We start from the raw sequence: 22,353 nt of genomic DNA, 5'->3' as shown, positions 1-22,353 counted from the left end.
ACAGTAATCATGACAACACAGCCTGTGTTTCAAATTCCTAGTGTGCTGCCTACGTAGACGGCATCTTAGGCGCCTTCGAACGCTCAGACGTGTTGCCTAGGTAGGGCGCTTGCTAGGATTGAGCTCACAGCCGTACACTATCACGCGCCCTTCCTTTCTTCCTGTGGCGGTGGGCAGGGTCGCCTGTGTTGACAAACATTTATTGTCCTACTAGGGCGGAGATTTATTCATTTTGCGAGTCAAAAATCTGCTAAATAACCGCTTTATTAAATATATAGGCATACACACGAAAGGATTATTGTTTGTTATTAAATGCAAGAATGGGTTGCTGTTTGACTGTTGGACCAAATGAAGCGCTCGTTGTGTCAGGTATCGTGTTATATGTGTTTTGCTTGTGATATTAGGAGTTTAATATGTATAGCCAATTATTGCATTCATTGGTTAATTAAGTGTGCGTGTAAATGTTTGTTTTCACATGTATTGTGAATTGTGTGGTTAGTAATATCATCCAGCTAGCTACAGCTAAGTTACTACATTAGCTCATCAGCTCTTCCGCATTATTTACACGAGTCATTCATAACTGTTTAAAAATGTTTATGATAAATATGATTAAGTATGATAAATTCGAGCGCAAACATATTTAACCACGAAAAAGTATTTGCAGTTATTATTTTTCTGTATCTTATGCTTGCTAGATGCATCCAGTTGCACTTTAATTGTGATTTAATATTTGATAGCTCTTTACATTCATTCATAACTAAATATATTATTTTTATCCTGATGAAATTTAATAGTGATATGGTGACGCTACATTTAGCTGATTTCTTTTAAAAGGCTGAGAAATGTAGAAGTAATGTTGTTATGTTTAATAATTATTTAGAAAACATCATAAAACAATACCATATTTACATGGTACTTCAGAGTATCTCCAAGAATATTATTATATTAACATTTGGTCCAAAAGAACAAAGACCACATTTAGACTGTGAAATTAATATTAACATATTCATAAAATATTATTTGATACATATTTAAATTTATTATTTAATGTTTTTACTCAGTACATATATAATTCATTTTTTCATTTATTTAAATGTTTTGAAAACTTGAATACAAAAAAAATGTGTTCTATTTAGGAAGTTAGTTCCTTTGATATATATATATATATATATATATATATATATATATATATATATATATATATATATATATATATATTCAGTTTTTTTGTGTAAACTTTTTTTCCACAGCTTCCTTAGCACTCCCTGGAACCAAGTAAACATTTTTAAAGACTAATTTTATTTCAGCTAATTGCCAAGGCAAAATTTCTCATTTAGTTTAACTTGATATTAAAATGACACAAAAATAACTAAAACTAAAGCTGAAATAAAAATGTATACTAAAAAAAACTATATACTGTATATGTGTTTAAAAAAAAACAACAACTAAAAACTAATTAAAAAATGATAATAAAAAAAAACTAACAACATATTACTAAAAACCTTTCAAAATATATACAAATACATTTTTTTTTTACAAATGAATTAAATCTATAATAGTGTTTCAATGATACTAAAACAACACTAATGGTAGTCAGAGTACCATGATATGCCTTTTTTTTGATTGGGCATCTTTCACAGCATCTTCTAGTTCACTTCATGTATGATTCATCATTGTTTCATGTTTGACTGTGTCTTTTGAGATTATCACTGCAGTCACACGTGTTTTTCTTCTCTTTTAGGTGCCTGTTGTGGTTCAGATGAAAAGACATATGTGGTGGGAGGCTGGGCGTGGGCATGGTGGTTTATATCAGACACACAGAGGTAATGCCAGTCAAATAAATGAGGATCACATTTTACTCTGTAGTGCAGTAAATGTAGTCAAAGTTCACTAAAACAACACACAGTCAATGTTAAGCTGTAACTATAATGCCTGACTTTAGAAAACTGGTCAGGTGTGTTTGTCAAACCAGTTTGGTTGTATAGAGGTCATCTTTTATCGTATACATCTTTTGTCATTAGATACTGATGCGGTACTATTTCTGTTAACTGTTAAATTTTCATGATCAGCTAAATGAGTTGATTTATGAGCTGATCTGATGCTTTTCTATCGAGCGTTTGCGTCATTCTTTCCCGTGAACGTCTCTCTGATTGCATACTGAATTTCCTGTCAGCCACTGCCATTATCTTTGCACTCCTGCCCCATTTTTTGAATTCTGCAACGCTAACAAGCTTTGGAAAATCTGGTTTGTCTTGCTTTAGGCATTGTTTAGTTCTGTTTAACCTTTGGTATTTTCTTCCCCCAGAATTACACTAGAGATAATGACACTACAGCCTAAGTGTGAAGACGTGGAGACAGCGGAGGGAGTCGCTATTACAGTGACAGGAGTTGCTCAAGTAAACACTCAGAGCTCATTTACTGTTGTTTTATTAAATTCATTCGTAGATTTTCATAATGATTTCATCATTATTGCAGTCTTCATTGCAGCTTAGTATCAGTACATCATTTTTGGGTCTTGAAAGTTAGGGTATAGACTATCCTTCGAAAGTTTGGCATTTTTTTGACAGAAATTAATACTTTTATTGAGTAAGGATGCATTAAATTGATAAATTCCTAAAAACATTTAGCAATTTAGCACAGACATATTAAGCAGCACATTGATAATAAGTAATGTTTTGTGAGTGTCAAATCAGCACATCAGAATGATTTCTGAAGGATCATGTGACACTTGTTATTTTAGTATCATCAAGATACTATTATAGTTTTTCGTAATATTTTTATTTTGTTGTGGTTTTTTTCAAATTGGTTGAGATGCTAAACAAATCATGATTCAATTAGAGGTAGAAGCTTACCATATTTTTCGTACTATAAGTCGCACCTGAGAATAAGTCGCATCAGTCCAAAAATACGTCATGATGAGGAAAAAAAAAATCTATATGTCGCACTGGACTATAAGTCACATTTATTTAGAACCAAGAACCAAGAGAAAACATTACCGTCTACAGCCACGAGAGGGCGCTCTGTCTTCAGTGTAGACTACAGGAGCACTGAGCAGCACAGAGCGCCCTCTAGCGGCTGTAGACGGTAATATTTTCTATTGGTTCATTTCTCTTAGTTCATTTCTCTTGGTTCTTGTCAAATTAATATTGATAAATAAGTCGCACCTGACTATAAGTCGCAGGACCAGCCAAACTATAAAAAAAAGTGCGACTTATAGTCTGGAAAATACGGTATATGAAAGTATATCTGAAAGGAACTTACTGTCTTTAGAAAAGTTTAGGTGGTATTTTTTCTTCTGTATAATGCATATTAAAGTTAATAAGTGCAGCGCTGCTTTCTTTACAGCAGAAACCAAGGAAACGCTTTAAGCGCCACCTGCAGGCTGAGAGTGAATCTGCTTCTGTTTCATACAGATATTTTTTATGTATAGTTTCACAAAACTGAAGTCAAACAATTCTGTTTCTGCTTCAAATTTGGAAATCATACAATCTAATTTAGATTAAAAACTGCTCATGTTACATGTATGCAGCATCTTTGTTTGGATCATTATTAAAAATGCAGTGGTTGCTTTTGGAAAGAGCACAGACAAAGCCTTATTTACTTTATATGAAGGGAGTTCTTTTATTTGTTTCTTATATATTTGATTTGGGGCTTGTTTTAAAATTTCCATTTAGTTTTTTTACTTACATTTACATTATTTTTACATTTTGTTATTTAGCAGACACTTTTATGCAAAGTGACGTACAAATGAGGACAACAAAAGCAATCAAAACCAACAAAAGGCAATAATACGCAAGTGCTATATTAGTATATCTTTATAGTGTTATATTTCAATTTCACAAAGAAACGTGCAGCATTTCCATATAATAAAAGGACACATTTAATTTTACAATTAGTCCTAAAACTCATTTTGTAAAAAAAAAATTGCGAATCGAATCTTGAAATCAAAATCGTGAATCGAATCGTGAGTTGAGTGAATCGTTACATCCCTGTTAAAAATAAATGTCTGTATAGTTTTTATTCATTTTATTTCAGTTTTAGTTGTTTTAGTACCATTTTACGATCAAGTTAAATACAAAAATGAGAAATGTTGCCTTGGAAAGTAGCTGAAATAGAATAAGTGAAAGTTTTGTTTAAATATTTTATTTTTAGTTTGTATGGTTTTAGTTTATTTTAATAACCCTACACTGAACGCTGGAATAATGCCCACCTAACATTTTGTAATGTCTCTAAACCTTTGAATAGAAGTACATCTTTTAACTTTTATTTCTCATTATTTTTGAAGAGTTAAAAAAGCTGGTTTAACTCTTGCTTTGTGTCTCCATCAGGTCAAGGTTATGACCGACAAAGACTTGCTGGCGGTTGCCTGTGAGCAGTTTCTGGGAAAGTCTGTCATGGAAATCAAGGCTGTGGTCCTGCAAACCCTGGAGGGACATTTACGTTCTATCTTAGGTTAATAGATAACTACCAATTACAGTAGCCTCATTAAAAAACAAAGCTTATGTGTGTGATTCTACGGAGCTGATGTTCTGTTGCTGTTCTTACGACAGGCACTTTGACCGTGGAGCAGATCTACCAGGACAGAGATGAGTTCGCTCGGCTGGTGAGGGAGGTGGCAGCTCCTGATGTGGGTCGGATGGGGATTGAGATCCTCAGCTTCACTATAAAAGTAAGACGTGTGTGTTTCTTAATGCAAAATCACGTGCATGGAAAAGGTGTAGAAGTGACCCGCCTTCATTCTAGACCTCAATATGACCTTCAACCAGTATACATGTATACAGTAAATCAAGGGGATGTCTTGTATAATAAAAATAACATTAATATTAAAATAATATTATAGTTAGTGCTGTCAAATCAATGTATTGTATCCCAAAAAAATGTTTGTGTTTACATAATATATGTGTCTAGAGTATATAAACACACACACAGAAATATATGTAATATTTATATATTGTATAAATCAATATGATTACATATACATGTAAATATTTAAATATGTTATTATATATTATGTAAACAGACAGTGTATTTTTTTATGCGATTAATCAATTTGACAGCACAACTTATAGTATTTATTAAAATTTGTAATTAGCTTTTATTTTTAATTTATTTAATTTATTTCAATTTAAATCTGTTTAGTTAATTTCTATTTAATTTAATCATAATTCAATTAATTATTTTACATATTAAATTAATTTTAGTAATTGTAATAGTAGCATTTGAATACAAATTGAATTAAAAAAATTATATTGACACTTGTTTTTTCTTTACAGGATGTCTATGATAAGCTGGACTACCTGAGCTCTCTTGGAAAAACTCAGACAGCGGCTGTACAAAGGGACGCTGACATCGGAGTGGCCGAGGCAGAGAGGGATGCTGGGATTAGAGTAAGAGACTTCAGGCTTCATTGTTTTTATTGCTAATGCATTATCCATTCGATGTGTGGCTTTCATTAGCTTCTGTTTTCTCCCACCTCCCTGATCAGGAAGCTGAGTGCAAGAAAGAAATGATGGATGTGAAGTTCTTGGCCGACACTAAAATGGCTGACTCCAAGCGAGAGCTGGAGCTGCAGAAAGCTGCTTTCAATCAAGAAGTGAACACTAAGGTTGGATTAAAATTAATTTCAATCCAGGACCATCGTCTTCAATCAAAGTCATCTTGTTAGCTGGCCGGATGTGAGCAGTCTCAGATGAGAGTGCTAGTAATTGTATGAAATGTGTCTCTCTTCTACACAGAAAGCAGAGTCTCAGCTGGCCTATGAACTACAGGCAGCTAAAGAGCAGCAGAAGATCAGATTGGAGGAGATCGAAATCGAGGTTGTGCAGAGGAAAAAGCAGATCTCCATTGAGGAGAAAGAAATTGAGAGGACAGAGAAGGAGCTGATTTCAACAGTCAAGCGTCCTGCTGAAGCAGAGGCTTACAAGATGCAGCAGCTGGCAGAAGGACAGAAGTGAGTGGTGCTATCTATCTATCTATCTATCTATCTATCTATCTATCTATCTATCTATCTATCTATCTATCTATCTATCTATCTATCATCTTTCTTTCCGTCAATCCATCCATCCATCCTTCCGTTCGTCCATCTGTCCATCCATCCATCCATCCATCCATCCATCCTTCCGTTCGTCCTTCTATCCATCCATCCATCCATCCATCCTTCCGTTCGTCCATCTATCCATCCATCCATCTATCCATCCATCCTTCCTTCCATCCATCCATCCATCCATCCATCCTTCCATCCATTAATTAATTAATTAATTAATTCATCCATCCATCTATCCGTCCATCCATCGGTCCATCCTTCCTTCCTTCCTTCCATCCATCCATCCTTCCATTCATTAATTAATTCATTCATTCATTCATCCAGCCATCTATCCGTCTGTCCATCCATCCTTCCATCCATCCATTCATCCGTCCATCCATCGGTCCATCCTTCCTTCCTTCCATCCATCCATCCATCCATTCATTCATTCATTCATTCATTCATTCATTCATTCATTCATTCATTCCTTCATTCATCCATCCATCTATCCGTCCATCCTTCCTTCCTTCCATCCATCCATATATCTGTATGTCTGTCTGTCTATCTACACTGCACTTTGAAAACACATCAGATCTCAATGATCATACATCACGCTGGATATCTGTACTGATCTGGACTGGGTGATATGTTAGGAATGAAAGGATGCCACATTGTTTGATGTAAATTATATTATCAATCTACAGAGGGCTGAATTAAAAGACACCCCGAAAATCTAATTGAAAACATGATGCAGCAGACTAGTCCATTTTGATGAAATTTCATTGCAGCAACTCAGATTAGTGCTGAGTAGTTTGTGTGGCCTCCGTCTGTTTGTATGCATGCCTGACAACTAGTGGGCGGCGCCAGGGAATTTTGAACACAGGTGCTGAGGGGGTGCTAGATCACTGACAGGGGGAGCTGGGCAATTATAAATATGAACAAAAGATGTTTTTGTTGTTGTTCTAATTATTATTAATAATAATAAAATAGCCTAATACATCCACTAAATGTTTTTTGTAACATATTATTATATGATTATTTGGCTTTTCACAATTTAATTAAAATGTTTTGTTTTATGAAATTAAACAAGTAGCCTATCCACCCGCGCCCATTTTTACGACAAGAAAAAGGTGGATAGATCAGTCACTTCTCAAAGATTTGTATACAGTCCACATAAAATTCACTACACAAGTGTTTCAGAATCTGAGTCCAAGGCAGTATGACATCAGAAAGCACTGGGGATATATTGACTTGCTATTTACAGTCTCAAACCAGAGCCTTTGCTCTCTGTGTATTGATGTTAAAATGTGCCAAGCTGCTGTTTCGAGCAATGCCACAGCTGCAGATATACAGTGTGGAGACAGGACAAAGATCCCTCACTTGATCTCTCATGGAAAGGAGTAGGACTGCTACAGTTACTAAGCTACTAATTTAGATTAATATGCATTATAGATATGCAAATTAAGTGTTTATGAGAAGTGTGGGAGTATTATCCTGCTTACTGCATGACATGGAGGCACCCGTGTAATCCATTGCATTTTTCCTTCAGAAAGTACTTAAAATAGGCTATTCGTAATTTTTGGTCATACAAATAAGAGTAGCCTTATAGGCTAAATCATTTGTAAAAAAAATATAATAATAAAACCAATAAATGAATAAAAAATGACACTCGCAATAACACCAATATCTTGACCTTTTGTAAAAATAGAGGGGGGAAAGGGTGCGCTTTCTGCCAGTGTCTGTGAAACGGAGCGCGTCAAACAATAAAGCACCAACTTTCCTCAAAAAAAAGAAATCTATGGGAATAAAATAATATCTTGAAGGTCTACTATTAAACGAACCAATAAAAAAAACATTATATATATATATATTTATTCTCTAATTTTTCTAATTTTATTCTCTTCAATTACTGTGAAGATGACGAGTCCACTTCTGCATTCGGTAACTTCATCTTTGCAGCCGACGCTGACTGAGAAAGCACTAGTTTATTAATAAATAATTAAAATGTCTTCTTCTCCCCGGGCACATTCATAATCATTTAATTTGCTGGTGCTTTATGCGCGCTTGAACACGAAATGGCCTATAGGTTACATGCCTATATGCCTAAAGGATGTTTAGGAAAGGAAACCAGTAGTTCAATTCCAGGCTGCAGCAAAGTCAGATTGTGCAGAAGAATCATCTGTTTCCTGTGGTCTTGTCCTGGTGCTCCTCTGAGACAAGGTCTTTACAGGGGATCTGTATCTGGGGCTCTAGTTGTCCTGGTCTCCACTGTCATTTCAGGGATGTAGAGGTCCTTTCTAGGTGCTGATCCACCATCTGGTCTGGATACGTACTGGATCCGGGTGACTGCAGTGACCCTCTGATCTGGATACAGACTGGATCTGGTGGCTACGGTGACCCTCTGAATAAGGGAGAAACAGACTAATATTGGTGTACATGCCATTCTTCTAATGATATAGCAAGTACATCAGGTGTTATGGGAAGTGTTTCTGGTTCCGGTTTACCTAATTAATGCAGCCTAAAAATCCTTTAACGGATTTGGATATTAGAAGCTTATTAGTGTGTTATGTGTAAGCCATTTGAGGTGATTTTGTAGTGCTCTGTCAGTGCTCAGCCTGATCCTCCTTGCACAAAGGAGCAGACACCAATCCTGCTGATAGGTAAAGGACTTTCTATTGGCCTGTCCAGCTCTCCTAGAGAATCTCTGTTTTCTATCTATTCTATCTATCTATCATCTAAATATATGGATTTTTTAATACATTGCAATTATGTTTTATTATAATGTTATTTGTATTAATTATTTTAAAGTAAAGTTATTAATAATAAAATAATGCATTTGTTAAAACAATAAAATCGGAAATAGACATAAATAAAAAACACAATATAATATAATTTATATATATATATAAAAATATATAAAGAAAAATATATATAGTATACGCAAGTATATGAAAACATATATAACTATATATAATATATAATAATAATTTATTACTATATGTAATATTAATTATATATAATATGTGTATATATACAAATATATATGTATATATTTGTGTATATAAACACATTTTGCTTGGAGGAAAGGAAAAGCTATATATAGCTTTTTTTTTTTTTTTTTTGCTAAAACATTCACTGAAATATAGTGGCACGCACTTTTAAAGAGAATAACAAATTAGCACCACTGAGGAAAGTGGAAAGTACAAAACACTCTGGAGACAATATGATCATGAGAATTTGGGTGGGGATATATTTAAAAGTATTTAAAAAATATAATAGCTTTTTTTATCGTTTGATTTTGAAGTGAAACAGGACCTCAGCATGTTGTTGTATAACCATGATGAAGTGCCTTGCTAGTTGATGGATGGTCCCTTGTGGGATTTGAACCTGCAATCTTTTAGTGTCCATCTGTGCTTCTCTTCTACTTTCAGAATAATGTTTCACAGATGTGCCACAGATGTTGCATCAAACCCGAATAGGATGTCTGATTAATCATGTATCCATGATGTATTTGAGGAACAGATCTGTGACACACCAAGATGAACTGTGTTATATTGGTGACACTGAACAGGATGAAGAAAGTGCTGACTGCTCAGGCTGAGGCAGAGAAGATCAGGAAGATCGGAGAGGCAGAGGCCATCTCTATCGAATCCGTGGGGAAGGCCGAGGCCGAGAGTATGAGGCTGAAGGCAGAGGCCTACCAGCAGTACGGAGAAGCCGCCAAGACTGCGCTCGTCCTGGAAGCACTTCCCAAGGTGAATGAACGTTTCTCCTGTTATCTGTAATACCTTGATAGAGATTGAATTGTACATGGGGATGCATAGGATGGGCCTGGATTTCATATATAGATTTTCTAATGTCCAACACCTACAGATCGCTGGAAAGGTAGCAGCGCCTCTGGCCAAGACCAATGAGATTGTTATTCTGAGTGGGGATGGCAGCCGCGTGACCGGGGAGGTGAACCGTCTCCTCGCTGAGCTGCCGGTGTCTGTTAATGCACTCACGGGTGTGGACCTGTCCAAGGTGAGACTGGCCATTAAATCAAACGATTAGGACACAAAACGCTGAAGTTAATCATGCATTTGTGGTGTTTTACAGTGTTTAAAATGCACAGCAATCAGTCAGTAATTAATGAAACATTTATTTATTTATAAATGAATAAGTAATCGGTCACACTTTATTTTATAGTCTAATTCTCACTAATAACAAACCATTAACTTCGAGTTTTGCCTCAGTAAACTACTAGTTTGCTGCTTATTAATAGTCAGCAAGGTTGTTGTTTAGTTTAGGTATTGGTTATGATTAGGAATGTAGAATATGTGTTTTATAAGTGCTGATAAAAAGCCAATATGTTAATAATAAGCATGCTAATAAGCAACTAGTTAACAGTGAGATCTGGTCCCTATGCATAATCTAATATTTATCCGAGTTGATAAATAACCCACAAAAAGTAACATAACTCATACTTTATTTTTTAAATAATAGACAACAGTTGTAAAATTTGTACATTGTACATTTTGCTTCTCAAACCCAGATTAGTAAAGATTGTAAATGTCTGATTTTTATGTTCATATCTTCATAAATAGTAAAACATAACTTTAAAACTCTAAAGGCTACAAGTGAATTTAGGCTTCACACAATTATAATGTCCGGTATGAAAAGTTTAAAAATATAAGATTGATCGCTTTGTTTTTTATCTTTGGATAAACGTGTCTGCTAAATAAATTAATAAATATCCATTAACAATACTGATCACATTTCTGAATAAGAAATAATAACTAATTGAATTAAAAAAATCTCTAATATGATATATATTTTGCAAATCAGGCTCATAATGCAGTTCCATTCCTACCATGTATAGAATATTGTTGTGTGATATGTCATCAGATAATGATCTGCTTGATGTGTCTGTACTTTCACAGATCCCTCTGTTGCAGAAGATGACGGGTGCTTAAGCAGGAAGTCAATCAGTTGCGTCTCCTTCATGATATGTTGTATGCACTCACAGAAACTGCCTTTAGAAGACTTGGAAATCTTTTATTATTATTATTATTATTATTTAAAGAAACAAGTAGATTTTTGATACCTCTGGTGCCTTAATGTTTTTTTATAGGACCAGAATATCTGCATGCACTGCTGCTCCCACATTCCTCAGTTCACTTGTTGCTGGAGTCATTGTACACACGTCAGAGACCACTAGAACAATTAGTACTGCTTTTTGTTTTGTTATAAATTTCTGTAGTGTCAGCATACAAAACTCTACCTATCACACTTTTTCTTTACTGTTTTATACACTTTTATCTCTACACTACTAAGACACTTTAACACTCAATGGTGAGTCAGCTTTAGTTTAGATTACAATCAAATCTTTGTATCCGTCCAAAGTCAAGCACTGTTTCTTCATTCATATTAAAGCATATTTCTGTCTACAAAGAGGCGACGTTATACCTTACAGATCCTGCCATGATTTCTAACATTCAGGAAGACTGTCACTGTTGCGAGTAGCGAGTAGCATTCAGTACACTAAGCTCTTGGACAAAAGTATTGCTTCACGGGTAAACTTCAGTGTCATCTTTGGTAGAATGAAGCCAAGTGCTCCTCTTTTTTTTTAGATGTTGCTGACACATAAATAGACATGGCCTTTATAAACCCAGCCATCTTGCCAACTTAAATCATTAGTTCAGATCAATCTCGTCGCTTGGGCATTTTTAATATCGTTGGATTGTATGTGTGCTTTGTTTTGTTAAATTGATATTATTGGACAAAATCTGTTTTTATTTTTTGTTTTTTTAAGAAATTTAGTTCTGGAGAGATTTATCATTTGTTGTTTGATGTTTGGATATCCAACCAATCCGATGCTGTTAATATAGTTTCATGACAATAAGAGTTGAGCCATTTTTAAGATCATTTTGTATAGTTGTTTGACACCCATGCCTAACAAAATCTTTTTAAATATTAACAAGAGTTACATAAGATACTCGATAGCTGTCATGGGATGCATTGACATCGCCATTTATGGACAATAATGTTCTGTTTTGTAGTGGTTTATCTAGATGGTGTACTCTAGTCACTGTGAAAGTTTATTACCTCGGTTTCCTCATTCGGTTCAGAGCGAGTGGCGGTTTGCAGTAAAGTTTAACATGCTTCTACATTTATTCTGCTGGGAAGGGACAAAGTCACTTTTCCTTGTGTTAATTTGACATGCTAATGAAAAACAAACAAACGGTAAAGCCAGGAGATCACACTCCTCTTTGTGATATATAGATTTTAATCATAGTTTGTGTCCCTTTACCGTCCATTTTTATTAAATCTTTATAAAACTGATTTATTTATTTAGTTTTAGCATGGGTAAGAGGCACTGGAAACCTTGACTCTTTACGCAGTTTCTTTTTCTTTATTTTTTAACACTCTGATATGTTTGATTAATTCAGAACTATTAAAGCCATGTCAGGTTTAGCCATTTAGCATTAGCGCATCATCGACTGTTTATGTGCTTTGTATGGCATTGGTAATACACTATACTGTGTACTGGACAAACATTATAGGAACCGTAGAAGGACAGGACACAGCTCAGGACAATGACAGGACAAAGCTCAGATGTGCTTTTCCTTTAGTGGGTCACACAAACTAACCCCAACTTGCCATTGTCGATATGGGGAGGATTTGGTAGTTTTATACATGCTCTTTACACAGATTTAACTCAGCATGTTTATGGTGCATGTATGTATTTCCAAATGTAATAAATCTAATGTGACCCCGTCTCTGTCGATTTTCTTTCATTCCATTAAAATGCTCATATAAACCGTGTCAACTTTATGAAATTAAAGTCTCCTTTTGTCGTATAAGAATGATTGAAGACACGAATCGCTAACCGTGCAGAGGGTGTTTGTTGCGAAACACTGACACCGTGTGGATAAGATGTGCAGTGCAGGATTGCTCTTATAAAAGACTAATCCTCAAACAAACGACCGTGAAAACACAAATGGCGTATTTTAGCTTTAAAAAATAAACATTGGCAGTACTATTTCACAGCTTTATAACTGTGTACAAAAGAAAAACGACCAAAAACAGTGTGAAACAGACTGCGCTGTTACTCAAATCCAATATCACAGGAGGATCGTTCACACAACTCGTTTTAAAAGAAGTTCAACTATTAACTGTTGTGCTGTGCTGAAATTTTTTGAAATGTATGTCATTTGTTTCTCCCAGTCAAAACTGACTTCAAAAATCACTTGTAGAATGTTTTATTTTTATTAATTTATTTATTTAAATAAAACCCTATTTAAAATGCAGAGCCTCGTTTTCATATCACCATCCATCATCATTACACTTTAACGCATTAAAATAAAAACAAATCTAGTTGACTATTCTTTGTAGCTTACTTTCTAAAATGTTTAATTCCTTTAACATCACCTTTTCTGGTTTTAGGTTGGTTTTGGTGGACCGGCTGAAATAGCAAAGACCTATAGAAGTTAATACATACATTTCTAAGCCAGCATGGTCAAAACGTCTACAGTGGAAAGAAGAAGTGAGTGAAATATTTATGATTTCCTGGTTTTCTGCTTAAATTGGTCATGGAATGCGATCTGACCTTCACCAAAGTCACAAATATCAACAAACACAATATTTCTAAGCTGACAAACACAAACATGATGTTTCATGTCTTATTGAACACACCCACTGAACACACAAAGTAATGGAGAAAAAAGTAAGTGAAACAGTTTTTTAATAACTAGTTTAACCATCTTTCACAGCAAAAAACTCAAGCAACCGCTTCACGTAGCTGTGTATTAGACCTGCATAACATCCAGGAGTAATTTTGGACCATTCCTCCTTACAGAGCTGCTTCTGCTTGGTGTGAATGGCTCTCTGAGGTCTTTCCACAGCATCTCTATTGGGTTGAGATCTGGGCTTGACTGGCCCACTCCAAAAAATAGATGATATGTCTCTGAAGCCATTCTGTAGTAGATTAACTTCAAACTATAGGATCATTATCCTGCTGCATCACCAACTTCTTCTGAGCTTCAGCTTGCGGACAGCCACCTTGAGATTATCCGGTAGGATATCCTGATAAACTTGGGAATTCCTTTTCCCCTCCACAATGGCAAGCGGTCCATGTCCAGAGGCAGCAAAGCAGACCTCCATACTTCACTGTGGGTTTTCATGTTTTCTTTTTATGGTATAAATAGCACTGCATGTTCTTCCTAAAGACATTTTCCCAGTAGTGTAGTGGTCTCAAGGTGGTCTTTGGTGAACTTTAGGTGTGCTGAAATGTTTGGTTTGGAAAGCAGTTTCTTCCTTCGTGGTGTCCTTCCATGGATACCATGCCTGTTGAATGTTTTACGTATGGTTGACGCATGAATAGAGAAGTTAACCAGCTTCAATGAATCTTAAGATGTTATTCTAGGGTTCCTTTTCACCTCAGTGATTATTCTGCATTGTCCCTTTGGAGAGATCTTTGCCCACTTATGGAAAGTAGCCACAGTACCATTTGTGACTTTGGTGAAAATCAAATCAAATTGAATGACCAATATATGAAGAAAACCAATAAATTCAAAGTGGTTAAATCATTAATATTTCAAGATAAATACTTACCAGGCTGAAATAACTTTCCTTAATTATTCATGCATAATTTTTTAGAAAAATCGTGCTAAAATATGAACATCAAATACGAAGCATCAGGCCTTTGAGGAACAAAAGCCTAGTGCATCATATTTCAGGTCTAAATGAGTAACTGAATCTCATTGCAGGGCAGGAAAGAGATCCATGCGATGACGTTTCTGGAGCAGCTTGTGTGGAATAGAATGAAATCTCCAGAGAAACACATCATATTGAACTCTTCTTAAAGCACATGGGGCCGCTGTCCAGCATCAGGTGTCTAAGCTTCATAATAGCATCAAGCTTTGCGTAATATAAGCATGCAACAGAACTAATTAAATGTAAAACACATTTAAGAGCTTTTCCATCATTATGAGAACATAGGAGTATTTCAACAATGTAGTATTTATTTATTTATTTATTTCTGCTGGGTGACTGTTGAAGACATTCAATCCACATGAAACATTTTGCATAATTAAGCCTAAATGCTTAAATGTCAGCTTTCTCTTCTAATCCTCTCAGTATTTAATCTGCCAGCAAGCGTGGAGATCTCCACATCCCACTAGCAGAAGCCTGTTCCACCACATTAATTCTGATTTTTTTTTAACTCCTTGAATGCACATCCTCCGGGTATGACATTAAAATAACCTCACAGCACTTTAGAGAGGAGGAGAACTAGATCAGCGGTGGAAAAACCACTGCTCTGTCTGTTTGTTTGCTGCGTGGAAGTGTCAGAGTCTTGACTCATGGAGACGGTGAGTGAGAAGTCTGGCTGTAATTAATGTGTTCTCTGTTTCAGCGCCGCCAGCAGCTTTGAGCTCTCCTAACAGCTAGTGAGCTATGGTGACAATTATCAAGTGCAACCGCAATCATCTTTCTTTCATGCACTCTAGATAACCATCTGATGCCTTCCGAGGGTGTTAGGGCATGTAACGAAAAACATCTTATTATCATCGCTTTATTTCAGCTTTATTTTAAATTAATTAATAATATTTATTAGTTATTTACAAAATATTTATATATTTTTTTACATTTAGCATTATTCATATTATTTATTTTGAATATGTATTTCAAATATATATTAAAAACAATTAACAATTTTAAAATAAATTTTAATATTGAATATTTACTTAAATTATTACTTTTGTTATAAGCCTACACTGTAAAAAAAAAAAAATACTGTAAAAAAAAAAAAAAATTGTTTTTGCATAAATTTCCTGTTAAATGCCATAATTTCATTAACTGATATAATGTTAATATACCAACTTATTGAAGTACTGAAATCTATTTTGTACCTACGCTAATAACCAACAAATGCAGGTGGTGATGAGAAAGTCACAGGATGAACCAAAGCCCATCACAAGCAGCGTTTAAATAATAACATGTATGGAAGGTGCACAGTGTCATTCACACAAACACTAAACACCATCATGGTAACTCACAAAACTTAAATGAAGCAATAAACATTAATTTAACAACATTAGGTGTAACACACAACCCTAAAAAAAACTGATAAGAAAAAGCTAAGAAAAAACATTATTTCAACAAAAATACATCTAATTTGAAATGTAACACAGGGAATTCTGGAAATGTTTATTAACGGTTATTCACCATATATACTATAGGGGAATTTAACGTTAACCGTTTGCCAGGTTTTTACGGTAGCATTTGTAAAAATTCATTCTTTTTCTTTTCTTTTCTTTTTTTTCCTTTTTTTTTTTTTACAATGTATGGTTAATATCGTTATTAATTATATTATTGTTTATTTGTATTTCTAATATAGTTGTGTATTTGTTTTTCCACACTAGAGACACTGAGCCTCTTATGGTGTGTGCACAACAAAAGCTAATTTAATCGCGTGAGTGAATTTCATACAAAGTCAAAGCAAAAACGCAAACTGATTTGTGAACAGTAATGTGCGTTCACACTGCCGGCGTCGAGAGCGTCAAAGCGGCTGGAAGTCATTCATTTTCAATGTAAGCCGGCGTCGAGCAAGGGGCAAGGAACTCGACCGGAAGTTGAAGTCGGCTGCGTGCTGCCATCTTTTAGCAGAACTTCACTTGCGTTAGCATTCCCATTGACTCCCATTCATTTTGGCGTCACTTTGACAGCGAATAACTTTACATCTGAGGCGTTTAAAGACTCTGTTTGTCCATTATTTATTTCTAAAGATACACGACAATATATAAAGGGCTCCATTACCTTCTATGTTACATTATGGCCCCGTATAAACAGTTTTTGTAAAAAATAGGCTAACGATTGCGTCATAACCACTCGTCTCTCTGTCGCATTACCGTACAGACAGGAGGAGAAGCTCGCAGGCAATTGACTTAATATGGCGTACTGGCGTTACATTTTAAAATACTATACAAAATAATTAATCAGAATACTTACTCCTGCTCACTCACAACAAAGAACTCCCCGCTCAAGCTCGCCGTCTCTGCAAGATTAACGATGGCAGTTTGCACGCACAGCCACTTAGAAGATTTACATCTGGCAGACAGGTTGCTGACGTCGTCAAGCTTCGTTTGAGTCTGCGCGTCAGAAACGGAAGTGCTAAAAAACGCTAAAACTGGGCTTCATTTGTCTCAATTGAGTTCCAATGGGGTCGCTGTGTCCATTTCTTTTACTGTCTATGGCGTCGAGGAGCGGCGCAGCGCGACTTGGCCGTTGAGAGCGTTGAGGAGAGTTGAAATCAAGGCAACTTTATGGTAATGAGCTATGACGCGGTTGGGCAGCAACCAATCGGAACGTAGAAGTCAACCGCTTGAGACGATTCCAGAGAATGCAGCTCCGACCATTAGTTCCCAAGCACTACGGAAGACAGGTTGATTATTGCTGTTTGGCGTTTGCAATAATCTATGATGTGTCCCTGTTTGCGTACAGGGACATACAAAATTAATTAAAAGTTATACGTGGACCTAGGTGTTTGAGATTGTTCATTTTAAGTAAAGGATCTTAATATTTCGTCCACAACAATATTTAATGAGGTTGACTTATAACGTTGCCCTCCCTGTGGTTAGTCTGCACGAGATCAACAAGCTTGTTTGCTTTGCGGCCACTTTAAATACAAAATAAGCATTCGATCTACGTCAGAGCATCTGAGCGCTCACAAATCTTTCTGCAGCGTCGTGAGCAGAGCGGCAAGATCGATTTTTGACGCTCTCGACGCCGGTGGTGTGATCGCACAGTAAGGAACACTAATGACACTTTTTGGGCATACCATTATTTAAAAAAAACGCATAGGCAAACATCTTTGTATTAAATGTTTGTATAATTATATAATTCCTCTATTACAGTAAGTCTCAACCGCAAAGGACTGGAGAGGAGAGATGACGTGTGTAATTGCAGTGCTGTTGCTCATCTTAACACAAGTCCTTAGGGTTTAACATTAACTTGGTGACTAAGTAACAGACCCAGTCAATGCCTTTATTGAATTCATGCCTGGATAGCCCTTCTAAAAAGGCAATTTAAGCGCTTTAACCACTTAGCTGCATCATGCTTTAGGAGGAAGAGTGAACTGATGAAATTATCGATCTATCAGAGAATTACATGAGTCACACAGTGTGCTGGGATTGGGATGCAGCGCCGCACATGATGACTGCTGCTGACAGCATGAGAACAGAGAACTACAGCCGTATTACCGACGCTTACAGACCATTAAAGGTTCAAATAGAATTAGTGATGTGACCGCTGCAGAAAGAGGTGAGGAGGTGTGCTTGAGCCCTGTTAAAAACTACACTGAGTCTGATCCGGTCCCACTGTCAAAAACCTCTGGCTCAGTTCAACCTAAGCATTTATCCTACAGCAGTTTATTTAGTAGTGTTACTTTTACAGTATGTCATTGAGATACTGTTATAGTTTATGAACGGTAATGATCCTAGCTATGACCGTTGGATCAATCACCTTTAGAGAATAGCACAAAATACACAATGCCAGCACCCTTAACAATTACATTAATATCCTTTTGTAATTAAAAACATAAGCCGGACTCGTTTCGTCAGTCTCGTTTCATTTTTTGCACATTTTGACCATACTGCACCTCTTGTTGAGGTTTCTCCACCATGAAACAAATATTTGAAGGCAATTTTTTTCAACATTTTGGAGTTCTTCTGTTATTAAAACTTTTTTGGTATTACCATTTGACCAGTCTCAGTTTTATTCTGTTGTTTGGTTTTTGACGAAATCTTTGAAATTTGCTGTGTTTGGTTGTCCAATTTATCAGCAAGATTTTCCAATTGGCTTTCATGTTGAGAGGAACTCTGTTTCAGTACATGCACTTACAGCTGTCTCTTGTTAAGGTTAAACAGTTTGCTGCAGTTAGCCTGGACCTGGGTAGTAAGATGTCCATTCTCCTTTGCAGGTATGGGAACCGTCCCAGGCAAATCATACTGGGCACCTAAGGACACTTGAGAACCATGTACTGCTGTCCCTGCTGGAGAGGGAGTACACAATTGCATCTGGTCCTGGTTTCCATTCCACGTACTGAAGCTTAAGACCACAAATTCAAAGACAGGTGTTGGTTTCTAAAACAATCCACACAAAACCACACTTTTCCCAAGTTCACACTTACATTAGCTGAGGTATGGTATGCGTATTTGGCATGCTGTACGGGGAAGGACTCCGAGCTCGGGAATGGCCCGAACCTAGAGTACCCCCCCCCCCTTACACGTCTATTTATACAGTGAACTCGAAGTGGGGAGATGGGGTGGAGGAGGGATGCTGATAAACCATCAATGGATATAGGTAAGTCAGCTGTGGTCCACCTGTGTTGATTAGGCAAAGTATTTGACGCGCTCCTCCCGAATCTTGTTAATAAAACCTCATTTAGTTTGATTGATGATGATTGATGTTTGTTTGTCTGGTTAGATGTGCGCTAAACTCATCTTTTTCGAGAGCCGTTGGTGATTAGATGGCTTCATTGAGGAGGAAGAATGAACTGTTCAAAGGTCTATCTGGAGTCTGATGCACAGTCAGTGTATTTCTGGTCCGCCCAAGACAAAACTCACTCACAGTTACAGCATTCCACTCCCATGTAGTTCAAATATGGCTGAATAACAAATGGCGTAACAAACACCCGGACACTTGTCCACTGTGTGAAATTCCCATAGCATTGTAATCTTCAGCCTTGTTGTTTCATTGTTGGGGCTTCTCAAATAGCTCAAATTTCTCAAAACATAATGTTTGTTGATTTATCTTCCGTACGGCCCAAACACAGTTAGGAAAAGAGCAGCCTACAGGAATTGTAGTAATCCAGGCATAACACGGTAATCTCCAGTCTTCATTTTTGGGGCCTTATGGTTAGAGATTTGGACTCACAATCCAAAGGTTGCAAGTTCGAGTCTTGGGCTTGCAGGGATTGTGTTTACCCTTGCTTTGCGGATAAGCGGAGATCAGTCTCCTCCAGGCTGTGCGTGCACGTCAATCTGATTGAAGTCATATGAGAGCTTGAGGATCCAATGGCATTACAAAGTTTTACAAGCTCCTTTAAATGCTTATCATTGGTAAACATTTTCTAAAACCCTGTGATTTCAAATAATAATAACTAATTATAATAGAGATATTAATGTTGGATAATTTTTCACGGCACATATCAGGCTATACTCCGTCTGCCATACAGAAACGCCGCCCCTGGTGGAGGGAGATCCGCCAAGATGAGACAAATTAAGCCCTGATTTTACATGAAATTTTGAAATCATCTGGCATATAACTTACATAATCTCAGAACAGACTTTTGGTGGGGAATCGTGGAAAAGAAACCTTGTCCTCATTAGAAGTCGGTGTACTATAAGAAGGATTATGAAACAGATTTTTCAAGGTAAACAATTGATTTAAATCTTGGAGGAAAACTATAGCTACTACATTACATTGAAACTGGGTCAAAACACATCATCTTTGAATAATAAAAAGGATTATAATACCTTCTGCAATCACATTAAGATTCCACAGAGAATAATAATAGACTATTACCTTGAGTAGTATGGCAAGCAATCTGAATTTGCTGGCAACTTGTGGAGTAAACTCTACAAATGGTTGAAGGAGATGCATGCTTGGCATACTAAATTAGACACAGATTTTGAAGCTGTTTCCAGACAGGTCCTGAGAGCATTTCATTGTACATATTTAGGCTGTTGTGACAGTAAAGCTGGCAGAGTCATAGAGACCAGAAAAAACTTTAGACACAAACATCGTAGTCTCTAGGAAATAAGTGTGAATGTGAGGCTGTGGATGAAATGCACTGAAATACTTAGTTCTACAACACAGTTAAATATTTAAATATAGCCTATTACTTGTTTTATAGTATTTCAATTATATATATATATATATATATATATATATATATATATATATATATATATATATATATATATATATGAAATGTATAATAAAAAAAGGAATTATTTATTTTTAAGCAATCATTTTATTTTTGTTGTTTTATATCATGTTATTGAACACAGAAATAAAAATGGTAAATGGAAATGTCATATAGGTTTCCTGCACTTAAAAAAAAAAGCAACTCAGGACTTTTCAGGCACTTTTATTCCTCCACAAGCTACTCTATCTCATCTTTTCTCTACCAAACCCACCTGCTGTTTTGTCTTATCACTTACCTCTGGCTCTGAGAAGAAAGTAGCAGCTCACAGCAACTCATTCTCACAAACCATTGCCCAATTTTCACCACCAATTTGCTGCTGACCTCATTTGAGACTGTCCCAGAGGAGGAAAAAACTCCCTATTTACAAATGAACACCTGCCTCTCAACCCCGCCCCCTCCCCCTCCTTCAAGAGCTCGATATTGATGGCACGATAAAGTCATTCAGATCCACACAGCTGAGCTCATCATCATTAACCCCACAAACAGGCCACCAAACTGATTCAACAGCAAAAGACTACATCCCAGAGAATAACATGAAACACACACCACTTTTAATTGAAATTTAAATTTTTAGATGTATTTTGGCACTTTTTAAGTGAATCGTGCATGAATGAGCTAGTGTTGCATTTCAATGTTTGAAAGGCGTCGTTTTTAACCAAGGCACAAAGCATAGCCTTAATTTAATGAACAGGAACAAATAAGTACAATTTAACCATGATTTACCTAAAATGAGGGAATGAATTCTTTATTAGTGTGACCACTGACCATGATGTCTTGTTTAGAATAATGTACAGTACGCTGATGAATCATTTACAATATGATCAGGATTATGTAAAAAATGTAAATATAATCAGTTTGGATTGAAGTATTTGTTTTGATTAGCTAGAACTGCTTTATTGGAACATAAGACACAATGTTCTTATCAAACCCGTTGATCCCAAAATGCCCCAATCACCCGTCCTGAGTCTGAGGATAATGTTGTTATGGTTGTGGCTCCCTGAATTATTTTTAGTGCAACTTGATGATGTATTTGGTTCCTCCCATTCTTTCATCTTTGTATTCAGTATTCAGCCTCATTACGCCTCTTCCTATTTATCAAATAATCAAGAACAAGAATGTCAGTCCTTCAGAAGAACCAAGGGTCACATGAGACAGTTGTGCGAAGAGTCGACGTGCAGTGAGGGAATAATGTGAGTGTGGTTAGATCTAACAAGTTACTGCTATGTGGCCAGGCACATCAGTTCCTTGGGCTATCTGGGTGACCTATTTCCTCCTAAACTCGTGGAATTTAAAGGTGCAACAGAGAGGAAAGCCACTGAACGACCCATATAGCAATTATTAATGTACATTGAAGGTT

At 36.2% G+C, this 22,353-nt stretch overlaps 1 protein-coding gene across 1 annotated transcript; it reads left to right on the top strand.

The window, feature by feature from the left end:
* The first annotated feature begins 320 nt into the window (after window positions 1-320).
* Window positions 321-12,782, top strand: flot2b (flotillin 2b). Its single transcript, XM_026282615.1, has 11 exons — window positions 321-369; window positions 1,742-1,823; window positions 2,306-2,396; window positions 4,329-4,452; window positions 4,551-4,669; window positions 5,274-5,387; window positions 5,486-5,605; window positions 5,736-5,950; window positions 9,594-9,777; window positions 9,896-10,045; window positions 10,945-12,782. Exons 1-11 carry the CDS (start codon window positions 321-323, stop codon window positions 10,975-10,977), a joined length of 1,281 nt encoding a protein of 426 aa, XP_026138400.1. The 3' UTR covers window positions 10,978-12,782.
* Window positions 12,783-22,353: the final 9,571 nt, after the last annotated feature.

The sequence above is a fragment of the Carassius auratus genome, chromosome 15 (genome assembly GCF_003368295.1).
Source record: "Carassius auratus strain Wakin chromosome 15, ASM336829v1, whole genome shotgun sequence".
In the NCBI taxonomy this organism is placed as follows: domain Eukaryota; kingdom Metazoa; phylum Chordata; class Actinopteri; order Cypriniformes; family Cyprinidae; genus Carassius; species Carassius auratus.
The sequence above is the reverse complement of the archived record's forward strand: the minus strand, read 5'-3'. Positions and strand labels throughout refer to the sequence as shown.